Raw genomic sequence first — 3,607 nt, 5'->3', positions numbered from 1 at the left:
CGTTTCTTAGATATAACAGTTAGAAATCTCGTTTCTTAGATATCAATTTGCCTTAGGATCAAGGTATGTGGTTTAATTTTGGGTTTCTTCTTGCTCCATCTAATAGCATACATATAGTAAAGACAATGTTAGATAAAATAGAGGAGCTGGGCATGAATATCCATCTAATTTCAGCTACTCAGGAGGGTGAGGTAGGAGAGTCACTTGAGCTCATGTTTGAGGCTGGCTTGGGCAACACAGCAAGATTCCATTTTAAAAAAATAAGCAAAAAATAAGGTGGAGGGATCTTTTTTCCTAGTGTAGTGTTAAAGGTGAGCCATATCACTATAATTCTTCTGGACAGACTAGATCAGCCAAAAACACTGCTAAAAAAATACAAGCAAACATGGCTTCCCCTTCACACCCTAAGCACTGATGAGAAAACATTTCTAGAGTTGTCATTGCTCTGTGCTATGGGGCACACCACTGGGCTGAAGGTAGAGAGGAACTACAAAAAGTGTACAGGGTTATGCTTTGGAATTTTCTCTCAGTATAATTTAAATTGTTTTCAAAACATAATTGTTTTAAAAATGCTGTGTTCTCCATGAGACAAAACTTCTAAAGACTTAAATAGTTTCTAAACTCTAAGCAATTTAGCTTAAATAAACTTCATGTGCCCTAATAGTTTTTGAGGCCAAAAGCCAGAAAAATCAATGTAGTGGTATCACTATTAACATTTTACTTGAATGACTCATTTTATGGTTCTGAGAATTGAACCCAGGGCCTCACATATGCTAGACAAGCCCTCTACCATTGAGCTATACTCCACTCACTTTAAAAAAATACGATTATAGAAATTATCAGCATGAACTGCAATAGGTGTATGAATACATATACATACTTATATATGTATGTATAGATAGATTGCCCAACAAAATTTATGTCTTCTGTGGGCCAGTTTACCAAAACAGGTAAGGAAATCATTGGTTTGAAGCATTAGTTTCACATGTTTTTATTCCATAAAAACTACATAAGGCCATACACATAGAACAGAATATACACAAAGTTTTGACAGTGTACAAAATTAAAATTTGGGTGTTTAATCCAAAGTTTATGATAAGTATTATTTTGTAAGGCAATTTATTTCTTTTAAAAAATAACACAATAATGTGTATATTATTCTGGAAGCAAGTCGTCTCCCAACTCTTCATCAGCAAAATCATCCTCATCAGTTCTTTTTTTGGCTGCAGTTTTTGGTCTTTCTATTTGAGGGCCAAGTGGATCCACATAGGATGCATCTAGTTTTCAAAATAGGTTGTATCATTAGAGTAATATAGCAAAACAAAAGAAACATGAAACCAATTAGTCTCATAATCAAAAGTGAACTCAGAGTGAACAGAAATGCTCTCCCATGTCATTTTAAATTTTGTCTGTATATATCAAATTCTTAATAATTCCCAATTACACATTTGCCATCTCACCAATCTTCATCAGACCTGCTATGCCTGTAGGAACTGGGTGGGGAGTACCAGCACTTGCCTATTTTTTTGTTACTGCTACTTTCATAAGGTTCATTTGTCCCAGGTAAAGCTCTGAGTTTGGCACTTAGTCGTTCACCTTTACTACTGGCACTACTGTTCTGGCCACTATCTGAAAACACAAAAATAAAAATGCATTTATTTAATATGTTGAGAAAATATAACACTACTTTATGCATCTTAAAGTATACCTATTTGCCAATAAGTAGGCAGACTGTTTCATTTGGAAGCCAACTTCTTAGGAATGTAATTCTTTTTTAAAAGAAATCACTTGCAGGAAACCTGTATTTATAAAAACATCTCTTAAGAGTAATATATAATGTATATATATACACACACATATATACATACATTATTTCAAATGTGTAAGAATTTGTAAGATTTAAAATAATCTTTTTGGTTTATGTCTTGTACTCTGAGTAACTACTTTGAATATAATGATACATGGTGTAATAACTACTGTTATTTCCTTATTTGATTATGAAATTTCATTTTATTTTTTCATAAAAAAATTTAAAGTGTTTAGTTATAGATTTCAGTTTTACAGAAGAATTTGTAAGAAGCTGAGAAATTACCCTGACTGGTACAACTTGGCAAAGAAGAAATAGCACATGAAGAAAGAGCAATGAGATAGCATAAGATCAGTATGAGCTATATCATCAATCTCATCATACTGGTGAGAGGCCCTAAAACTTCAGCATAGGAAAAAAGAATTACAGGCTGGGTATACTGAATCTAGGCGGCAGTGAACCTAGATCACACAATCATGTTCTTCAAACATTTTAAGAATATTCACATAGAAGGTGATTATATTTCCCCTTAGAGTGGGACAGATTATGGCTCAGTATTAGGAAAACCTAAAAAAGAATTATAGCTATCATTCATTTCTTTCAGAAAAGAATACAATCTATTAGTGAAGGTTTTAAGATAGAGTTGAACTAAGCTGTGTGACTGCATCCCCACCTCTTATTTCTTCCTTTTTTAAATTCCTCTAATTGTGTGTGTGTTTGCAGTGCTAGGGATCAAACTTAGGCCCTCATGCATGCCAAACACATACTGTATTACTACACTATATCCCCAACCCAATGATGTCATTTTTTTCTATTTTTGTAAACTTTATTTTTAATAAGAGTAGTCACCAACTCATTATTTATTTTATGTATTCTTCATATTTTAATTTATTGATAATGTTTCTGGGAATGAAACAAAACAAGATGGTTGTATATATTTAGGAATTTTTGTACCAGGGATCAAACTCAGGACCTCGTGCTTGCAAGGCAGGCGGCAGAACCACTGAACTAAATCCCCGGCCCCTGGTTGTATTTATTTTTGTTGTGGTGGGATTGAATTTAGGGCCTTTTGCATGCTAGGCAAGTGCTGTACTACTGAGCTCACCCAGATCTAAAATCTTCACATTTGGAGACTGGCCAAATGACCCAAACTAAGTCTTCTCTGAATCCTTAATCAAAATATTACATTTCTGAGCTGGATATGGTGGCTCACGCCTATAATCCCAACACTCAGCAGGAGGATCGCTGTGAGTTTGAGACCAGCCTGGGCTACACATAGTGAGCTCCACGTCAGTCTCAATTACATAGTGAGACCCTGTCTCAAAACAACAACAAAAACAAACAAACAAACAAACAAAAAAAAAAACAAAAATTACATTTCTTACTTCTACAATTGGTATTATTGAAAAATAAAATCTCATAATTTAATGATTTTCTGCCCTTTGGTATATTTGTAACTATTTTGCTCCTTTTTTATTAGAATAAAGGAAATTTTCTTCCATCCAGAAGTGTATATGTATATCAAACTGTGTGAGCTCAGGTCAAGAAAGCTTGAAAAACTGATGTAGGCAGTATTTCTTTTGCTTTATTTTTCATGTAAATATGTTATTAATAAAACCCTGAGATCTCCCTCAGGCACCCAAACCCTTCTGATATTCCAATGTCTGGCTCCCAGGCTGAAAGTTTCAACTTCTGTGGGAAGAATGAACTAAAAGAAAAGGGAATTTGACCTCTTAAAAAAAGTTCAGGTGCTCAATTGAAAAATGAGACTTTTTTTTTTTTTTTTTTTTATTGGGTTTT

The 3,607-nt window shown here is 33.9% G+C and overlaps 1 protein-coding gene across 6 annotated transcripts in view; it reads right to left on the bottom strand.

The window, feature by feature from the left end:
- Nucleotides 1-996: 996 nt before the first annotated feature.
- Ift88 (intraflagellar transport 88) overlaps nucleotides 997-3,607 on the bottom strand; it is a 141,551-nt gene continuing 138,940 nt past the window's right edge. For 4 of the 6 annotated variants that reach the window (XM_010633791.2, XM_033759938.1, XM_010633792.2 and 1 more), the window contains 2 exons: nucleotides 1,519-1,629; nucleotides 997-1,277 (listed from right to left, as the gene is read on the bottom strand). In XM_010633791.2, the coding sequence (XP_010632093.1) occupies nucleotides 1,156-1,277; nucleotides 1,519-1,629 (233 nt within the window). In that variant the 3' untranslated portion in view covers nucleotides 997-1,155. Of the gene's footprint in view, nucleotides 1,278-1,514; nucleotides 1,630-3,607 lie in introns of all 6 variants that reach the window. The other 2 variants (XM_033759939.1, XM_010633795.2) reach the window with 2 other exon arrangements.

Source organism: Fukomys damarensis, unplaced genomic scaffold (assembly GCF_012274545.1).
Source record: "Fukomys damarensis isolate Sample0158 unplaced genomic scaffold, DMR_v1.0_HiC HiC_scaffold_38, whole genome shotgun sequence".
Classification (NCBI taxonomy): Eukaryota; Metazoa; Chordata; class Mammalia; order Rodentia; family Bathyergidae; genus Fukomys; species Fukomys damarensis.
The sequence above is the reverse complement of the archived record's forward strand: the minus strand, read 5'-3'. Positions and strand labels throughout refer to the sequence as shown.